The 20,000-nt window shown below is 47.9% G+C and overlaps 3 protein-coding genes across 3 annotated transcripts in view; 2 read left to right on the top strand and 1 right to left on the bottom strand.

Annotated features, from left to right (window-relative positions):
* Positions 1-8,280, top strand: part of LOC130377038 (potassium voltage-gated channel subfamily B member 2-like) — a 21,415-nt gene extending 13,135 nt beyond the window's left edge. Inside the window, exon 6 of the mRNA XM_056583975.1 lies at positions 3,496-8,280. Coding sequence (XP_056439950.1) covers positions 3,496-5,579 — 2,084 coding nt within the window. The 3' untranslated portion in view covers positions 5,580-8,280. The remainder of the gene's footprint in view (positions 1-3,495) is intronic.
* Positions 8,281-10,371: 2,091 nt separating this feature from the next.
* terf1 (telomeric repeat binding factor (NIMA-interacting) 1) lies at positions 10,372-17,190 on the top strand. Its single transcript, XM_056584700.1, has 9 exons — positions 10,372-10,583; positions 10,888-10,968; positions 11,080-11,207; positions 12,176-12,262; positions 12,469-12,618; positions 15,528-15,637; positions 15,940-16,013; positions 16,388-16,452; positions 16,766-17,190. The coding sequence occupies exons 1-9, from the start codon at positions 10,373-10,375 to the stop codon at positions 16,922-16,924; spliced, it is 1,065 nt and encodes a 354-aa protein (XP_056440675.1). The 5' UTR covers position 10,372; the 3' UTR covers positions 16,925-17,190.
* Positions 16,523-20,000, bottom strand: part of LOC130377543 (somatomedin-B and thrombospondin type-1 domain-containing protein) — a 5,728-nt gene continuing 2,250 nt past the window's right edge. Inside the window, exons 2-5 of the mRNA XM_056584701.1 lie at positions 19,574-19,768; positions 18,698-18,776; positions 18,030-18,206; positions 16,523-17,563 (exon numbers count right to left, since the gene is read on the bottom strand). Of these exons, the coding sequence (XP_056440676.1) occupies positions 17,446-17,563; positions 18,030-18,206; positions 18,698-18,776; positions 19,574-19,768 (569 nt within the window). The 3' untranslated portion in view covers positions 16,523-17,445. The remainder of the gene's footprint in view (positions 17,564-18,029; positions 18,207-18,697; positions 18,777-19,573; positions 19,769-20,000) is intronic.

Below are 20,000 nucleotides of genomic sequence, written 5' to 3'. Positions count from 1 at the left end.
CGGTCGCCGGCATTGCACCGCGCTTCCCTCTGTCGGGACACGCCCATCCTCTGGTTCTCTTTCTCTGGTGCTCGCTCTCTCTCTCTCTCCATCTCTCTCTATCACTCAAACACACACACACACACACACACACACACACACACACACACACACACACACACACACACAGTGACACTTAAATCTCTATTACCAAAGAAGAGTTGGGCAATAATTCAATATTGTCAAGTTGTTTTATTGTCTTTGGATGGTATGGTATCGTTGTGAAATGAAGATATCGACTTATAGTGAGACCCTGTTTTATAGTATAAATGGATTACGATGAGAAGATATATATAATTGTTTACAGTATGAGAAAGGCAATATAGTTTAATTCTGATACCATACTTTATATTTCAGTAACACAACTGAATAATGTTCAAGTCATTAATCAGCCTTAAGTTAATGATGACCTTAATCATTGACAAACCATTCATATATGTTATTGGTGATTGGTAATTGCCATGTTGAAGGGTCCATTTTACCACCATTTTGATTAGCAATTACAATCCGTGTCAAAATCGACCCTGCGTTCAAATCAGAAGAAGGACTGTCTCCCCAGATGAGTGATGGATAGATCAGCTGACAGCCTACCGAGGTGACTGTGCCAACGGCTCGGCTCGGCTATCCATCATTTCCATGTACTTCCTTCAGTTAGACTGTTAAAAATGGTATTTATCATCATAAGCAATTCTAATATTTATCTATATTAAGTAGAAATCCATGTAATTATTGTGATACTTTTTCCATATCGCCCTGCTCTATTCAAAAGTTAAGCCTTTACAGATATCCAGTATGTTGTAGGACCGGTCCTATACAGCCTTTGATATCCAGTATGTTGTAGGACCGGTCCTATACAGCCTTTACAGATATCCAGTATGTTGTAGGACCGGTCCTATACAGCCTTTACTGATATCCAGTATGTTGTAGGACCGGTCCTATACAGCCTTTACAGATATCCAGTATGTTGTAGGACCGGTCCTATACAGCCTTTACAGATATCCAGTATGTTGCAGGACCGGTCCTATACAGCCTTTGATATCCAGTATGTTGTAGGACCGGTCCTATACAGCCTTTACAGATATCCAGTATGTTGTAGGACCGGTCCTATACAGCCTTTACAGATATCCAGTATGTTGCAGGACCGGTCCTATACAGCCTTTACAGATATCCAGTATGTTGCAGGACCGGTCCTATACAGCCTTTGATATCCAGTATGTTGTAGGACCGGTCCTATACAGCCTTTACAGATATCCAGTATGTTGTAGGACCGGTCCTATACAGCCTTTGATATCCAGTATGTTGTAGGACCGGTCCTATACAGCCTTTGATATCCAGTATGTTGTAGGACCGGTCCTATACAGCCTTTACAGATATCCAGTATGTTGTAGGACCGGTCCTATACAGCCTTTGATATCCAGTATGTTGTAGGACCGGTCCTATACAGCCTTTGATATCCAGTATGTTGCAGGACCGGTCCTATACAGCCTTTACAGATATCCAGTATGTTGTAAGACCGGTCCTATACAGCCTTTACAGATATCCAGTATGTTGTAGGACCGGTCCTATACAGCCTTTACAGATATCCAGTATGTTGTAGGACCGGTCCTATACAGCCTTTACAGATATCCAGTATGTTGTAGGACCGGTCCTATACAGCCTTTGATATCCAGTATGTTGTAGGACCGGTCCTATACAGCCTTTGATATCCAGTATGTTGCAGGACCGGTCCTATACAGCCTTTACAGATATCCAGTATGTTGTAGGACCGGTCCTATACAGCCTTTGATATCCAGTATGTTGCAGGACCGGTCCTATACAGCCTTTACAGATATCCAGTATGTTGCAGGACCGGTCCTATACAGCCTTTACAGATATCCAGTATGTTGCAGGACCGGTCCTATACAGCCTTTACAGATATCCAGTATGTTGTAAGACCGGTCCTATCCCACGGCGTTCTGGTATAACGTTCCTAGCTTAGCATCGCTAACGGTATAGCATCATACCTTCCCACAGCCGTGGCTGAATGAGTGTAGCAGGAGCAGCAGCTGAAGGAGTCCCAGCCCTGTCTCAGAGCTCGTAGATGTGATGCTCCGTGGAGGTGCGATGGTGGGGGAGATGGGGGGAGCGGGAGGAAGAAGAGGAAGAGAGGATGGGAAGAGATTGAATAGATAAGGTAGCACATATTGTTCTGTTCTGAAGACAAGCAGACCGTTGAACACAAACTCACAGACTCCCAGTGAAACATACACACACACACACACACAGACAGTCAAACACTCACTCACTAACACACACAAACACACGCAAACAATAACACACACACAGACAGTCCAACACTCACTCACTAACACACACACGCAAACAATAACACACACACACACGCAAACAATAACACACACACAGACAGTCAAACACTCACTCACTAACACACACACACACACGCAAACAATAACACACACACAGACAGTCAAACACTCACTCACTAACACACAAACACACGCACACACACATACACACACAAACACACACACACACAAACACAATGAATCATTCACCAACACACACACGGACAATCAAACATACACACACAGACACACACAAACACAGTGAATCATTCACAACCACACACTCAATCAAACACTCACACACACACACACACACACACACACACACACACACACACACACACAGTGAAAGACTCACACACACAGTGAATCATTCTCTCTCACACACACACACACACACACACACACACACACACACACACACACACACACACACACACACACACACACACACACACACACACACACACACCCAAAATAATCGTACCCTCATGGGCCCTTGCTGATCACTGTACCTGACTACGGCCTTTCAGGCGGGGGCAGTAGAGTCCATCCTCTCTGTGGTGAGGGGAGTCCTTCAAAGCCCCGTCAAGCCCCATCTGACTGGATGACCCTCCCCCCCCCCCCCACATCACAACCCAACGGGGGGCAACACCTAGACATAATCTTTATTCAGTGATTCATTTCATTCTTTTGAATAGTGATCGAAATCTCGAGATGAAGATCATGGTTTGGGAGAAACACCTCTGCCCTTGTTATTCTGCTAGCTACGAGACTGGGATGGAAAGACTCCTATTTATTTATTCTCTCATGTATGTCCATTTAATTTCCTTTTATTGATGCAGTTATTCTCTGTGAGTTGCGAATGGTCCTTTTCCTGCGTTGGATTGGTTTTAAATTCACCACTTACTCTTCTAGCAACGGCAGCATGTGTTCCCCTGTCATTATTTAATATCCGGCACATATCTTCACACCTCTCCCTGCTCCACGCCTCTAATTACTAACAATAGACCACAAATCTGCCACAAATGTCTGTGGCAGAATCTAATGACGCATCCGCGCAAGCCATAAATATGTAAATATCTTCGATCCCCGGCTATTAATGCGACAGCAAAGACCCTTCGAAATATAACGGAACATACACACCGTGTGATTCCTTTGAACTGCGGAAACCTTCTTGTTGCTTTACACTCCTCTCTCTCCTCCCTGCAGATCCTGGCCATCATCTCCATCCTCTTCATCATCCTCTCCACCATCGCCCTCTCCCTCAACACGCTGCCGGAGCTCCAGGTGATGGACGAGTTCAACCAGGCCAACGACAACCCGCAGCTGGCCCACGTGGAGGCGGTGTGCATCGCCTGGTTCACCATGGAGTACCTGCTGCGCTTCCTCTCCTCGCCCAACAAGTGGAAGTTCTTCAAGGGCCCGCTGAACGTCATCGACCTGCTGGCCATCCTGCCCTACTACGTCACCATCTTCCTGACCGAGTCCAACAAGAGCGTGCTGCAGTTCCAGAACGTGCGCCGCGTGGTGCAGATCTTCCGCATCATGAGGATCCTGAGGATCCTGAAGCTGGCCCGCCACTCCACGGGCCTGCAGTCGCTGGGCTTCACGCTGAAGCGCAGCTACAACGAGCTGGGCCTGCTCATCCTGTTCCTGGCCATGGGCATCATGATCTTCTCCAGCCTGGTGTTCTTCGCCGAGAAGGACGAGGACGCCACCAAGTTCACCAGCATCCCCGCCTCCTTCTGGTGGGCCACCATCACCATGACCACCGTGGGCTACGGCGACATCTACCCGCAGACGCTGCTGGGCAAGATCGTGGGCGGGCTGTGCTGCATCGCCGGCGTGCTGGTCATCGCTCTGCCCATCCCCATCATCGTCAACAACTTCTCAGAGTTCTACAAGGAGCAGAAGCGGCAGGAGAAGGCCATCAAGAGGCGGGAGGCGCTGGAGCGTGCCAAGAGGAACGGCAGCATCGTGTCCATGAACCTCAAGGACGCCTTCGCCCGCAGCATGGAGCTGATGGACGTGGTGGTGGAGAAGGGCGGGGACAAGACCCCCACGGACAACCACCTGTCGCCCAGCCGCTGGGGGGGCTCGGCCAAGAGCGTCACGTCGGACGCCGCCCTCAAGTCCCCCGGGAAGCAGAGCCCCGGGCCCATGGTGCTCACGCTACCTCACACCGTCAGCATCACCGGTGCCGGCGGCCCGCAGGGCACCGCCCGCAGCCCCCAGCACTACAGGGGCAGCCCCCAGCGCCTCAACGTCCAGAAGCTGGAGGAGATGTACCACCAGATGACCAAGTCGCAGTCCTACACCAACCTGAACACCACCAGCTCCGTGAGCACCCTGAGCACCTCCATGACCGCCCTGCCGTCTCCGGGCAGGAAACCCAGCAGCCCCGACGGCGCCGTCAGAGAGGAGGTGGAGCTGGAGATGAAGGAGGTGGAGCCCTCCTCCATGGAGGGGTTAGATGACTACACGGAGGATATGAAGGAGGAGGGGGACACCACGTTCCAGGACTTTCTCCCTGAGCTGGACCTCCTGAGCGCCAGCGGGGACCGGAACCCGCAGGGCTGCCTGCTCACGGACGCCGTCTCCGTCCCCGTCAGCTCGGGGGACAGACCTCACTCCGACAGCGGCGGCAGGGAGAGCTTCAACGACGCCGCCGAGAACATCCGCAGATCCCTCCGAGGCCACAACCCGCTCCACGCCAAAGGGTCGAGGGTGAACTCTGTGGAGACCCCCGCCGAAGCTCCGCCCACGCCCCCCAGCACCATCTCCCCCGACATCAGCTCCAGCTTCCTAGAGGACGTCTCCCCAGAGGAGGAAACCTCGCCGCTGATCCCCAGGTCAGTGTCCCTGGCCCAGGAGGAGACCTGCTCCCTGTCCTCTGAGAGGCTAGTGGTGGACACGCCCCCGGGCGAGGACGACCCGTCGACGGAGAACCGACGGCAGCGTCTCATGGCCGCGGTGGGAGGGGCCGTCCCCGGCACGCCGCTGTCGCCCAAGGCGGTGGCGGGGGCGGGTTCGGCACCCCGCTACACCCGAGGCCGGCCGCGCGGCAGCCAGGAGGCGGAGTCCGACGGCGACCAAAGCACACACAAGGTGGAGAACCACGTGTTCAGCCCCGAGATCCACCGGCTCCCCGGGGAGGGGGGGCGCTCCCCGGGCTGTGGAACCAGCATGTGACGGTCGGAGGAGCGGTGAGGGGCCGCAGACCTCCTCGCCGCGGAGGACCTCCCCCGGCCGGCGTCGGGGGGGAGAAGAGGAAGACAGAGGGAAAAGGGCGCAGATATAGGGAAAGATATTTTTGCATGGCATGAAAAGCTCCCTTTTACCTGTGTTTTTTTTTTGTGTGTCTCTGAACTTCAAACTGCTTTTTTAAACGCAGATTCGGGAATTACTTTGGGGACCGAAGTGAGGGCACTTTGAGGAAAACTAAAATATTATTTATCAAATGAAGCAAACAATGTGTCCGTCCCCCTCCCGGTGTACATACTGAACTTCCTTTCTTCTTTTTCTAGCACCTGAGTCGAGTGCACACAGAGAGACTTATCAGTACAAAGCATGCCCTCAAAAAGACATTTTACGGTGCTTAGTTTGCTGAAAGCGCTCCACTGTAAATACTCTGAAAACCCAAGGAAATGATATAAGTAACGTGCAGGATGACTAATGCAAAACACTGACAAGAGGGGGGAAGAGAAGAGACGAAGGTGCATCGAGAGACCTCGGATCGAGTGTTGCATCGTAGCGATAACAAAAAAAAATGACATATCATTACCTTTTGTGGAAATGCAATGTGTTCCCATGACGACCCTGTAATGTTTTTCTGTGTGGAGAAACTGTGTATGAAACTGTAATGTTACCGTTAAGGCTTTTGGGTTTCATAATGACTTAATCGTACGTTCTCTTTTTTTCTTTTTTTTAATATATATCTGAAACATTTCAAGTGGGCACGAAGGACAAAACACAACAACTATGCTACAGCACCAATCTGTAGTTGCCAAATACTTCATAGAGAAATAACTGTCAAAAGCTTCAGCTAACTAATTAGACGGGTTGAGAGATTGGGACAAGATATAAAACATGATGTCTTATTCCTTGTTTCATCTCCTGAATCCATCCAAGTCACTAAACAACGTTCTATCTGACAACTGATATCTCAATGTAGTTTATGAACAATATATGAAGTATGTAGACCTTTATCAGATGTATAGAGGATTTCTATAGTCTGGCATTTAAATGACGTAAAACTGAATAAGAATACGTAGACCTATAATTAAGTACACTAGATTTGGTCACTACCATAAAGATAGACTTTTAACTAGTATTCCTTTTCGGCTTTTCAAAACAATGCAACTGAGTAAAAAAAAGAGAAGAATAGTATATTCTTGTGTGATATACACGGACCAAACTAAGTACATTATAAGGCTTCCATCTATTTAGCTTCTCACTAACTATTAAATGAACATGTACTATAATACTATTCTTTCGCTATCGGGTGGTTTACCTGCACTGTAGTCCACATCATAATCTCCTCCAAACTATGATGTCATCGTAGACATTCTATCCATACTACTGTGTTGTCGTTTTTCTATTACTGAAGAGTCTTCGAGTTGTTATTGTTTTCTCGTTGAACCAAGCTGATTTGAGTCAAACTTAAACCCAAAGGTTTTCTTTTAATTGTTTTCTTTGTCGCTTGTCCTTCCTCGTCCTCTTCTGTTTCTCACTGAATTTATATCCACGTTTTGTGTTGCCTTTTAGGATTCCAATTTATTGCTGGAATAAGTGTTTATCGTTTGAGCATGGCACTTTGGCGGTGTGCATTAGTGGTGTACAAGTATGGCGTGCTTGAGAGATTGAAAAAAAAAATCAAAATCAGATTGGAAAAGTGGAGGAAATAGGCAGGAATATTTTGTTTATTTTATTCTGTTCTCAGAGAGGGGTGGAAAGTGCAATACAGCAAACTGCAATCTATGCAGGCCAAGAATTGTGGCACTTTATTTTCTGTTTATGGAATTTGTAAGTGTACAGGCAGAAATTATTGTATTTTTCAAATGATGTATCTTTAATATGAGGCTAATTAACAGTGTTACAACTACCACAACGTTACAAACAATGCAATCTGCAAAGGTTTCACACTTGCTTTAAAGTAATGTGTGACTGGCATGTAGGCCTAGTGTCAGTCACCTTATTGCCATATGTCAATAGACCTTAACATGTCATATCTTTTGGGATAGGGGTCTAAAAGTCAGAGCTTGGACCTTTTATATAGCTGTGAGATGTAAACACAAAATAAAATCTAACACAGCGCAATGAATGATATAGAGATAATATAATTTAATGGCCACACACCAAGGATTTTATGTTTTTGGAAATTTAATGTTGATAATAATTCTATTTTTTCTAAACAAAAATACAGAGCATGACCACAATTTCTCGCCATATGGTGGTTGGAAATGATGTGTGCCTTTTCATAAAACTGCTGTTTATGAGAAGGTAGCAAGTCATTTGGCTTTGTTCATATAGCACTGTACAGAAAATTCTAATTTTATAGGATAAATCAGGTCTTTATGTAATAGATAATACAAGTAATGTTATTGAGTTCTCAGGTTTTCTATAACTCTCTGATGTTCCGGTCGGATGGATTCTGTTTTCCGTTTGTTTATGTTTGTATTTATTTTACAGCTACTGTCCTAGATCCTACTGTACTTTTTGAGAGGTAATGTTGTCAAATCCACACTGATGTCTTGGCTCCTTTGAGCACAAGGAGTTGCCTACTTCAGAATATTACTATCATTATTATTATTATTATTATTATTGTTATTAATTATATTGTTTTTAATTGTATTACTATTATAACATGATCCATGTACACCCCCCACCCCTTATCCCCCGACCCACCATCCCATAATAATATATGAAGGAAAGGAAGCAGAGGCGCATGGATAATAAATACAGCAGTTCCTAGTTTGATCTGAGGGAGAGACGGTGAGAGAGAAAGCCAGGAATTCGGAGCCTACCTGCCCAGAGACAGAGACAGAGACAGAGAGAGAGAGAGAGAGAGAGAGAGAGAGAGAGAGAGAGAGAGAGAGAGAGAGAGAGAGAGAGAGAGATCCATCCATTTCATGCTTCTAGTTTGTATCTATATGAACAGTGCTCAAATCCTTGATTAACATTTCCATAACCTCACTCTTATGCTGTCACACATTGTGGTCCATCGGCTCAAATGGGAGACTTTGGAGTCAACGTTAACTAAGTAGTAGTCACAAAAACTGTACCAAAAGTTAAAATGGTGATTAATGTATGGTCCATGATTCTATGTGTAAGAATACCGATATAATTTGAACGTGATCACAAATTCATGGGACAGGCCATCGTTTGTATTTTCAAGTTTGTCATTTCAATGATCATTTTGCATTGGGGAACGGCCCTAGCTAAGGCAGAGAGGGATCACATCGTGCCCGCTTTGAATTTCCTCGTCTTTAGTGTTTTGTTGAGCCAGCTCTGATGCGTCTTAGTGCTGCTTCAGAGCCTGAGCCGAGTCCGCCTGCTCTCAGACCAAGGTTCAGTCTTCCTCCTCACACAGAAAGAATCCTGTCTCCTTCCCGGAGGGCAAGGAAGAGCCCAGAAATGCCGAAAGTTCTGGACTTTTATGGTGGTCCCCGTGTGTGTGTGTGTGTGTGTGTGTGTGTGTGTGTGTGTGTGTGTGTGTGTGTGTGTGTGTGTGTGTGTGTGTGTGTGTGTGTGTGTGTGTGAGTGAGTGAGTGAGTGCACTTGTGCGCATGTGTGGGTGTGCGGGAGTTTGCACAAGCGCTTTTAGAGCTACGCATCCAACAGGCTGAGCTGAGTCCTACTGGCTCACAAAGGTATTATCATTTGTAAAAAAAAAAAAAGGTAAATCAAAAAAAAGAGCGACAGAACAAAACTGTGCAGAGTGGACAAGGCTGGTGTGTGTGTGTGTGTGTGTGTGTGTGTGTGTGTGTGTGTGTGTGTGTGTGTGTGTGTGTGTGTGTGTGTGTGTGTGTGTGTGTGTGTGTGTGTGTGTGTGTGTGTGTGTGTGTTTGTGTGAACTGTGCGTGCTTATTATACAAACGTTGACACCCCCTCGCCCCCCCCTCCTCCCCACAGATGCATTCTGCCCCTTGTCTCCTCTGTCGTCCCGTGTGTTTATGCCTCCTCATTTCTCAGCGTTTTTCTTTCTTTTTCTTTTTTTCCGTTGGGCTCTGAAAGACACTATCAGTCGATTCCTGGAGCTGCACAGATTGGTTCTGTACAAAGCGCCATCTTTGTATGCATGTAATAGTCTGAACAATTATGTGAACACACAACACTTTGTTATGGTACATGTACGTCCACATTTCTGTAGAGCATTGTTCCCCCATTATGTCTATTAGCATATGCAGGATAATAAATAAATGTGTATATAATATGTGGATGTGTATGTGTGCGTATATGAGTGAGATTTTGTTTTGTTTTAGTGCATTTGTGCATAACATAGTTGTTTGTTTGATTTCTTTGCCATTTTTGCATAACAAATATACAGAAAACCCAATTATTCCGAATCCCAAAACAAATGACAAACTGGTTAAAACATACCAATTCAATTCATTGCAATGTAATTTTCCCAGACCGACAGACGAACACACAGACTGAAACACACACACACACACACACACACACACACACACACACACACACACACACACACACACACACACACATTCAAAATGTGTACAGCAAAACCTAATAGGGTATGCTTTTTCTTTGTACAACATAACAATAGCATTTACTTTGGTAATGCTGCATGTGGTTTCCCGAAGACAACGTATGAACACAATACAATGCGAATGAGTTCGATAGAGTTGTACCGCCATAATTCCCCAAGCCTCTAGGGGCGCTACAATAAATGTCATATCGCGAGATTTAGAAACCCAAAATTAAAAGGCGCGAAGGCAGTGGGTTTTCCGAGCACCGCCAGCATGACTCCGCCCGGCGTCACAACAACAACAATGGAGACTGAACCGAGCAGCCGAGACTCGAACAGTTCGGACGACAGTTCCGCTATAAACTTTCATCATGTAAAAGCTCTGGTGTCCAAGTGGATTTTGGACTTCTCCTTCACCAGCCTGTGTCAACACTTCAAGGAGGACAAACTGAACGACTTCGACCTCGCACTGAAGAAGCTGGAGGGTTAGCTTAGCATCTGTCCCTTCCATCATTAAATCTGATTGGATCGTTACGTTCTCTCACTGGGGTCTACGGAAGAGGAAGAGGGCCACAGGGGATTCTCGTATTTCAAAGATTTATTTTTATTAACAGTTGCTCAAATGCAGTTCAAACAATGTGTCAAGTTCAATTCATGCATTCGGAAACATTTACAAAAGTAAAAAAATAATTAGCAAAATATATTAAATCTCAGTCGACAAAGAAAACAGGTTAATAATAACGAGCTTTGACATTATAAAAATAATGTTTGTCAATATTTGTTTTCCAGCCAACTGTGAGGGTTGCATGACTCAGAAATGGCAAATCGCAGCCTTCCTTGGAAGAGTCATGCACGGATCCCAGATCACAGGTATGTGTTGGTAGTGGGAACAGAAAACAGAACCATTTGGTAGCCCAGTTGTCCTGCTATGGTCGGTCACATCAACCCCGTGCCAGTGCTTTAATGGCTCCTGTTTGGTAGATGCGGTGGAGGAGGGCGGTGGCTACATGATGCCTCTGATGGTCGCCACCAGCCTCTGGCAAACCCTGCGGGACACTATGGCCGATGAAGAGGAGTACAACGCCATCACCACTCTCCTGCACGTCCAGGTAACCTCGTGGAACGCCTCACCACGGCACAGTGCCACCTGCGTCTGTACCAGACCACAGCCACGGGATCCATTCATAAACAACATCTCTGGGACAGACTTACGGAGCCATGATGCGGGCCGTGTGTATGATTGAGTGGCATCTAGCAGAGGTTTCCTGGTTGGAATCTAATATTCATAAGTACATTTTATTAAGTGAATTATCCCATGACATGACAACGGTTGTGTTTTTGTTACCTTGGAATGAGCCTTCATATGGACATGGGGAGCATGTCATCTTCCAAACAGCTCACCGTGTTCCTACAGTAGCCCCGAAGGGACAAACGGCTCTAGAGAATGCATTTAAAAATGACGATGAAGCTATTTGTAGGAAGGGGGGGGGGGGGTGTTTCCCCCATGGCCGCAACCCGTGTGTGATTCTTTTTAAGTGGTTGTGGTGATGTAGGAACGTTCTGTAGGAGTTATAATGAGTGGTGTGAGATGCGTGTGGCGTTATACTATGTGTCCGAGAAGCTCAACTCACTCTGACGCAGACATCAAAATGAGTCGGAGCTCCACACATCCAAACGCCCCCGGGACGTACGTACGTGTGTGTGTGTGTGTGTGTGTGTGTGTGTGTGTGTGTGTGTGTGTGTGTGTGTGTGTGTGTGTGTGTGTGTGTGTGTGTGTGTGTGTGTGTGTGTGTGTGTGTGTGTGTGTGTGTGTCCAAGATGCTTAACTCACTCTCAGACACGCCTCGTACACCCCTCCGTCCTTCCAAACACGTATCCTCTGTGTAGAGGATTATATTATGATTATTATATTGCACTTTCTAATCCACGTTTATAACAGTGTAGTGGATGAGGGGGGTTATGGTAAGTGCGTGTGCATTATTTGACGACAGTTTTTCTTTTTTCAACTGCTTGTGCTTCTGATGAGAAATCACGAGCGACTTTGAGTGACGGGCGTGACTGACTGCTTCTCTCCTAGTCGGTGGCGGTCTGCTTGAAGGAGGGCCGCAGAGACCTGGCCTCTACTGCCCTCAAGTGGCTGAAGGAGACGCAGAACCTCCCCAAGGTACAGCCCCGCGGGCAGGCTGAGGGCAGGGCCATTTGGGCCATCAAAGAGATCTCCTGATTTTTTCAAACCATCCCCGATTATCGATTTTCAATAGATCAATAATTTTTTTCTATAAATATACAAAATGTATATATTTTTTAAGTTTGGATTTTATTTGAAGAATAGCAAACGAGACCAACTGAACTCAGCATTTGTCTTCATAGAACATGGCCATCAAGCTCTCCACGTTGGTGGCCAAGGGGGACAGCAACCACCCGTACATGAGGAACTTCCAGTACCAACAGCTGCAGGAGAAGCTCCAGCTGTACCTGGACCACTTCCTGGCTGAGAACCCCTCGGACTTCCTGCTCAAGGTAACTGGTGGGTTCCCTCAGCATCGCTGTGGTGGGCTGTGGCGCAACAAGACGTCTGGATCCTGGGGTAACTGTGGGTGGTGCAATAAGACGTCTGGATCCTGGGGTAACTGTGGGTGGTGCAATAAGACGTTGTCTGGATCCTGGGGTAACTGTGGGTGGTGCAATAAGACGTCTGGATCCTGGGGTAACTGGGTGGTGCAATAAGACGTCTGGATCCTGGGGTAACTGTGGGTGGTGCAATAAGACGTCTGGATCCTGGGGTAACTGGGTGGTGCAATAAGACGTCTGGATCCTGGGGTAACTGGGTGGTGCAATAAGACGTTGTCTGGATCCTGGGGTAACTGGGTGGTGCAATAAGACGTCTGGATCCTGGGGTAACTGTGGGTGGTGCAATAAGACGTCTGGATCCTGGGGTAACTGTGGGTGGTGCAGTAAGACGTCTGGATCCTGGGGTAACTGGGTGGTGCAATAAGACGTTGTCTGGATCCTGGGGTAACTGTGGGTGGTGCAATAAGACGTCTGGATCCTGGGGTAACTGTGGGTGGTGCAATAAGACGTTGTCTGGATCCTGGGGTAACTGGGTGGTGCAATAAGACGTCTGGATCCTGGGGTAACTGTGGGTGGTGCAATAAGACGTCTGGATCCTGGGGTAACTGGGTGGTGCAATAAGACGTCTGGATCCTGGGGTATCTGGGTGGTGCAATAAGACGTCTGAATCCTGGGGTAACTGTGGGTGGTGCAATAAGACGTCTGGATCCTGGGGTAACTGGGTGGTGCAATAAGACGTCTGGATCCTGGGGTAACTGTGGGTGGTGCAATAAGACGTCTGGATCCTGGGGTAACTGTGGGTGGTGCAATAAGACGTTGTCTGGATCCTGGGGTAACTGTGGGTGGTGCAATAAGACGTCTGGATCCTGGGGTATCTGGTTGGTGCAATAAGACGTTGTCTGGATCCTGGGGTAACTGTGGGTGACGGTGATGGGGGGGGTGGGACATGTGCAGGTTCTCATGGGGACGTTGGTTCAGTTTGTACCTTGAGGGGTACATCGCTCAGGAACCCCTGGGGTGTCCTCCACTCAGATTGAGCACGGTGGAACCTAACGGTGGGTCGGGACCCCCCGTCGACTAAACGATGCATCATCTTCTTTTTGTGACTTCTGCGGGGTTCGAACACCTCGAAAAAGTCAATTTTCTCCTCCTAATGGAACGGCCCTCTGTTCCACACACACAATCCTCCCGACTCGACCACTCGACTATTAAAGAAAACGCCAATTCAATGTCTTTGCATCGAATATTCAAATTGTCCAAGAACACAAAGCGCCGCCTGTCTAGCCGTGTAAATGAGTGATAAATAAAGTAAGGATGCGTGACCTTCCAACCGATTCCTCGTACATTTAATCACGTCCTCAGAGGCTGTTGCATCCCAGCACCCGCAATGTTCCGCTCTCTGAGATGGTTCGAGGCGTCTGCTGGGTTTACTGTGAGGCGTAAATGTGGTGGTTTGATGCATGAAGAATTGAATCCTGTAAAACAAGCGCATCTTTCATCGATCTTTGTTTGTTTGTCAGTCGACAAACGCTGTGGAACGGAGCTCAACTCATTTAAACCGTGCCCATACAGCTAGTGCCATCAATGGAGAAGGGTCGCATTGTTGTTCAGGCCCCAACTCGACAAGTACAATCCTTTCTGAAAATCTGCCAATTTCGACTTTTAACTTTATTATTAAAAAATAAACCATGTAGCGCAGCACTTAAATTTATGACTGCCTCTCAATTGTCACCAAGCAATACTTTTCTTGAGAGGAGAGAAAGGTCTGATGGATAACGGTGGGCAGCAGAGGCCAAGTGGGTGAACTGCGCCCTGGGGGGCTGACGGCTGCGGCCCGATGGATGGGGCGACCGGGACGGAGAACCGGGCGGTCAAGGACAGGCCACGCTCCATCATCAACAGGTTGAAGCTCAGGGTCTGGAGTGGGACACAGGCCCTGGAATGAGCCACAAAGGAATCAGTGGGACTGGGAATCCGGTTTGGTTTGATGGATGTGTTTCCTACAGACCTCTGCAGAATAAGCCCCGCCTCCGAGGCTCGGGCTCCCTCGGTCAGATGTCTCTGCTTAACAACACGGGGTTTAGGATGATCGTGCATAACAAACTCTGTAGGCGGCGAAGAAGGGCAGGGCTGCTCTTCCTCTCTCCTCCTCCTCCTCCTCTCTCCCTCTCTCTCTGCTCCTCCTCTGCTCCTCCTCTCTCCTCTCTCTCCTCCCCTCCCCTCTCTCTCCTCTCTCTCCCTCCCCTCTCTCTCCTCCCCTCCCCCCTCTCTCCTCTCTCCTGCTCCTCTCCTCTTTCCTCCTCTCCTCTCCCCTCTCTCTCCTCTCTCCTCTTTCTCCTCCCCTCCCCTCTCTCCTCTCTCTACTCTCCTGCTGCTCCTTTGGTACTGAGGTCTAAGCCGGTCTGATGGAACCCATCTTAAATGATTATCTACTATGAATCTTTAAGGGAAGAACTTTTTTCTTACCAAAACATGAGTGTAATGTGAGTGGAAAAATATCAATGCTTGCGTCCTCCAGAGGGCGCCATAGGTTATTATCAATCGTATCCACTAGCTTCTGTTCCGTACTTATAAACCGACCAACCTTCCAGACCGAACCCCCAATGTTAATCCACAGGTTCAACCACGAAACGGAGAAAATCACGGCAAAACAGGGAAAATCGTGTATCACAATGACTACAGAACCCGCAACATGTACAGAACCGCAATACTTATTCTATCGGCCCCTAATTATTTTTTTTTGTAATGTGTTATTGTGACGTCTGCCAATTCCCATCCTGCCGCAACATGTTGACAGGCCTGACGTGGGAGAAGGATGTGTTGTGTTCAGACATGGCTTCCTGTGTTGTCTCATACAGGCAGCCATGACGGTGGCCCAGTCTTCACGCAGCCCGCATCCCGAGTCCAGTGGTGTGCAGGACCTTTCCTCCTCACAGTCAACAGAGGACTCTCTACCCGACTTTAAAAGGTGAGTTGGTTTGTTTTGTTGCACTAGATTTGTACTACATTTGTTTGGGTGGTTTTGGATTTAAATGTTTAGATGTTAAACGTGAAGTCAAATGTTTTGCTTGGTTTCTCAGAGCCGCATCTTTGAGATAAACTTCTTTTAATGCATGAACTCCAGTTATGTTTCCCAGTGTAAATACCTTCTCGTTATTTCCAAAATGTATGGTAAATGTTATGATCCGATAAATATCGAAGCGCTTCAGAGAGAAGGAGGGTTCTGTGGGTTTAACCGCCACCGCTGCCATGACTTTGCATTTTCTGCAGGCCCAAGAAGAGACTTTTGAACGTTACAAAGCTGGGACTCTGGCTACCACAGTCCAGCAAGAAACCTCTGAAAAGTATGTTTTTCTTTTGTTACTTACACCATCTATGCGTTTCAACGCTGTCCATGCCATAACTATCTAGATAATCTGGCAAATCTGGCACTTAAAAAGGCTACTTAGCTGGGATAAGATGCTACATAATGCTATCTTGTTAACCTAGCCATTGTAAATGCTTCACACTTGTTTCTGTGAATATCTTTACTGATCCAACAGCGATATATTGTTGCTTCTCCTTCTTCTGACAAATGTACTTATCGTAAGTGGCTTTAGATAACAGAGTCTGCTAAACGCCCTGAAGGTAGATGAATCTCATCCTGACTCTCTAAGTATTTGAAGCTGATTGGTGCTAGCTGAGCTCCCCTCACTCTCCCCTCCCACCGTCTCTGCAGAGAGCCCCCGGCTGTCCGCCCAGTCCGCCACCGCCCCCGCCCCGCCGCCCAAGAAGGGCCGGAAGGTGAGCCTCAAGTGGGATTCTGATCCGTGTTGACGACCCTGTTTGGCAATAAGGTTCTGTGGGGAGATGCTTCACCCCAAAGAGTTTTATTGAACGAGGAATAGAATACAGAATATAGAATAGGCTGAATATCAAAGAACTGTGCCGAGGACTGACACTTCTTTTTGGAGACTCCTGATGAAAGCTTCTGCTAATCGACCAGACGATGCATGTGACGATTGTGTCTAATTTGTTTTCAGAAGTGGACGCCCTTCATGGACGAGGGTCTGCTGAAAGCTTCTGCTTTTATGTGCTGATGGTATTTTGTTTTCAGAAGTGGACGCCCTTCTTGGACGAGGTTCTGACCAAGGCCGTGAGGAAGCACGGCGAGGGCAACTGGAAGCGCATGCTGCTGGACCACGACTTCAACGGCCGCACGGGCGTCATGCTAAAGGACCGCTGGAGGATCCTGAAGAGGGACAGCGTGGCCTGACCCGGCCCCCCTACCCCCCCCCCAGCCATGTATATTGATAATTATTTTTTTAACAAAAAAACATTTTTTCAATGTTCTCATAATTTTCTAATTTATTTTTTCATTTTCACGTTTTATGTTTGCGCTCCTTGTGTTATCACTCGATTCTCCCGATGGATGTTGCGCTCAAATGCCACTAGAGGACTAGCGTTCAAGCGCCACTAGAGGGCCCTCTAAACAGCAGTAGAAAGTTCTGTGCTGCATTTTTATTAAAAAATATTTATTTATAATCATCCGTATTGGTTGTATGATGTTCATATCCCAACGCTACCACTGATGAATGTTCAATACGTTAAGACTACGCACAAAACAATGGTATTCTAGCAGGCTACTATTACAAGGCAGAGACCCTGTGAAACAATGCAGAGGAAGAAGCAGACGGATCCGCTCTGAAAACACCGAAACAGGAGCGATCTTTGTTTTACAATCCGAACACTAATGAGTAGCATGATCTCGCGTTACTTCGCACGGAGTGCTGCGGGTCAGATGAAGACGAAGCTGTGCTGCGGCGGACAGCGGCAGCGCTGCGTCTTGTGGACCTTCCTCCAGGTCCCGGCGCAGCGGGGGACCTCCAGCGCCTGCCAGTGGAGCACCGCCTCCCTGCAACACCACGGCGTTTGTTGTTTAATAGATATTTCCAAGGGGTTAACTTGGGGCGCGGAAAAAATCACATTACATCCATAACATTACAAATGTGAGGGTTGTTTTTGCCGTGCTCAGCGCATAGAACGAGGCCTCCACACGCACACGCACACAGATTCATTTTGCCCTCGTGTCGAGGCAAATTGACAGTTTAGATAAAAAATGCCCTTTCTCGTTCGACATCAGCAGTGTGACGGGAAGATAAGCAGAATATTCCCGCAGCGACTCTGGGTATTCCGTTAATTATACAAAGTGGAGGACCGCCGCATCAACAGCGCATTACAAAGCATGTCGGCCCTTTTAAGATAAAACGGTCGAGTGTGTTTTTGAGGAGTTTTCCAAAAGTTGGACGAAGATTTTCTCTGGGCAAAAACATGAACCAACTCCTGTGTGTGTCTCTAAGTAGCTCAAGCATGATGCATACTTGTCTGATTGCAGCCCATCTCCCTGGCAGCTGCCGGTGTTATTGTGCATAGCGGGGGGCTGGCACGCCACACACACGGTGAAGCCCTCCGTTATGTAGCGCGTCCAGTGTGTGTGGGGTCGGGTCTCCACCGCGCAGTGGGCCGTGCGCGACTGCAGTGTGAACTCCACACAGAACCTGGGGATGGCAGGAAGGTGTGAGGGGGGGGAGATCATGAGGGTCACATTGCACACATTCCAAGGATGTATAAAAAATGTGCTCTGGCAGGATGGAATTTGAACAGTAGCCTATCTCGAACGCCGGCTATGGGAAGCTTATTACCAGCGTATCTGTTACTGAAGCGTGATACCGTTGAGGACCGAGGAGGAGGTGTCCGTTAGCTCACCTCAAGTCATTATCATCTCTGCAACGGTTTCCCACCATTAAAGTGGAAGTATTTGAAAGAAGTGTTGATTACAAAGCGTTGCTACCGCTATAGGCCAGCGGCACGATGTTCATGCATCATGAAAACATGATAAGTGTACCTGTGGCCTTCGCTCAGAACAGGGTTTTAGTTACACGTGACGAAGGAACGCAGGCAGTTCTGCAGCCCGGGGCGACTATAAATAACGTTTCTTAGCCAGGTGGTAGGTGCCTATGTTGAGGACCTGAAGCAGAGTGGAACATACCCAGGGTCCAGCGGGGTTCCATAGCTGTCGTGCGTGGGCCTCTTCTGGCCGAACGCCATGCTGGTGATGAAGGCGGGGCCTAGGGGAGGACCAGCCGGAGGTTAGGAGGGGCAAGGGAAGGGGTACGACCTCTACTCAAAGCAGTCGATATTCTACACGAAGGTTTCTTCAGAGGAGGAACGCAGAAGAGTTGCTGATCTAAACTTGTCTAGTCTTGTAGAAGGAAAGGACTTCCTTATCCATCTCCACGGATGTGGTACATTGAACTTGAGATATTCAGTGTGGTTTTTTTTGCCAGTAAATGGATTTCCTTATAGTATAAGCATTGCATACGGCCTCTTATTAAGTGGTTAACCTTGCGTGTGTGTGTTTGTTTGTTTATAGAGTGTGTGTGCACCAGTGTGTGTGTGTGTATAGAGTGTGTGCGCACCAGTGTGTGTGTGTGTGCACCAATGTTTGTTTGTGTGTGCGTACAGAGTGTGTGTGTGTGTGCTTATAGTGTGTGTGTGTGTGTGTGTGCATATAGAGTGTCTGTGTGTGTGCGTATAGAGTGTGTGTGTGTGTGCGTATAAAGTGTGTGCGTATAGAGTGTGTGTGTGCGTATAGAGTGTGTGTGTGTGTGCGTATAGTGTTTCTGTGTGCGTATAGAGTGTGTGCGTATAGAGTGTGTGTGTGTGTGCGTATAAAGTGTGTGTGTGCGTATAGAGTGTGTGTGTGTGCGTATAGTGTTTCTGTGTGCGTATAGAGTGTGTGTGCGTATAGAGTGTGTGTGTGTGTGTGCGTACAGAGTGTGTGCCCCAGTGTGTGCGTATAGAGTGTGTGTGTGTGTGTGTGTGTGTGTGTGTGTACAGAGTGTGTGCCCCAGTGTGTGCGTACCCAGGTGGGGCCCGCAGCGCCCCCCCGTGTGGTCGCGGTACTCCAGGCAGCCGGCCCTCTCCTCCAGGCGGGGGCAGGCGGCGCCGCCGTTGGCCGGCTGCCGCTCCACGTGGCGGCGTCGGCCCCGGGTGGACGGACGGCACGGCCGGGCACAGACGCTCCACGGCCCCCAGGGGCCCACCACGCAGTCCTGAGCTGCACACACACACACACACACACACGGAGGGGGTGAGAGGGACGTGTCTCCCCATTGGTCCATTTATCCTTCCACCCGTCTGTTCCTCTGCTGTGTCTGATCTATATCTTTATGGCTCTGCGCTGTGTGTGTCTGCCTCGTCTGTCTCTCCATCCCCCTTTATGTGTCTGTATGTGCCTCTCACTAATCTATCCGTCCATCGGTATGTGTCTCCTTCATCTCCTCATCCAT

The sequence above is a fragment of the Gadus chalcogrammus genome, chromosome 23 (genome assembly GCF_026213295.1).
Source record: "Gadus chalcogrammus isolate NIFS_2021 chromosome 23, NIFS_Gcha_1.0, whole genome shotgun sequence".
NCBI classification, from domain to species: domain Eukaryota; kingdom Metazoa; phylum Chordata; class Actinopteri; order Gadiformes; family Gadidae; genus Gadus; species Gadus chalcogrammus.
This window is presented reverse-complemented; position numbering and strand designations above follow the sequence as displayed.

Bases quoted from the DNA above. Each gene is read 5' to 3' on its own strand.
- terf1 (XM_056584700.1), top strand. From the start codon at position 10,373: ATGACTCCGCCCGGCGTCACAACAACAACAATGGAGACTGAACCGAGC. The intron at 10,584-10,887 runs GTTAGCTTAGCA...TTTGTTTTCCAG, and splicing joins CGCACTGAAGAAGCTGGAGG to CCAACTGTGAGGGTTGCATG. The intron at 11,208-12,175 runs GTAACCTCGTGG...CTTCTCTCCTAG, and splicing joins CCACTCTCCTGCACGTCCAG to TCGGTGGCGGTCTGCTTGAA.